This window comes from Penaeus monodon, chromosome 21 (assembly GCF_015228065.2).
Source record: "Penaeus monodon isolate SGIC_2016 chromosome 21, NSTDA_Pmon_1, whole genome shotgun sequence".
Lineage (NCBI taxonomy): Eukaryota > Metazoa > Arthropoda > Malacostraca > Decapoda > Penaeidae > Penaeus > Penaeus monodon.
This window is the reverse complement of record NC_051406.1, coordinates 10,958,873-10,959,171: the sequence shown is the minus strand read 5'-3', so window position 1 is coordinate 10,959,171 and position 299 is coordinate 10,958,873. Positions and strand designations below refer to the sequence as shown.

Genomic DNA, 299 nt, shown 5'->3' with positions numbered 1-299 from the left:
AACAAGATAGAAAAAAAGGGTTATCAAAACAAAAACAAAAAAGACATACCGCAGATCTTGAGAGGTGCCTCTAACTCAAGAAGTATGGGTTGCTGCAGGAATATCTCGCGGGACTTGAGGCAGAGCCCACGGACTTCTGCCTCTGTCATCTGTACACTTTTTCCTGGCCTGCATCCTCGCACTAGAAAAATTAAAATAAATAAAAAGGCCTTATTAAATTTCTTAGTATAACCTGCACTAGAAAAAACATATAAATATACATATACAGTAATTAAATGAATGCATATATGTATGTACGA

At 36.1% G+C, this 299-nt stretch overlaps 1 protein-coding gene across 1 annotated transcript in view; it reads right to left on the bottom strand.

Annotated features, from left to right (window-relative positions):
- LOC119586212 (serine/threonine-protein phosphatase PP1-beta catalytic subunit) overlaps positions 1-181 on the bottom strand; it is a gene marked incomplete at its 5' end in the record, with an annotated part of 11,298 nt that extends 11,117 nt beyond the window's left edge. Inside the window, 1 exon segment of the mRNA XM_037934914.1 lies at positions 50-181. Coding sequence (XP_037790842.1) covers positions 50-181 — 132 coding nt within the window.
- Between the last annotated feature and the right edge of the window lie 118 nt (positions 182-299).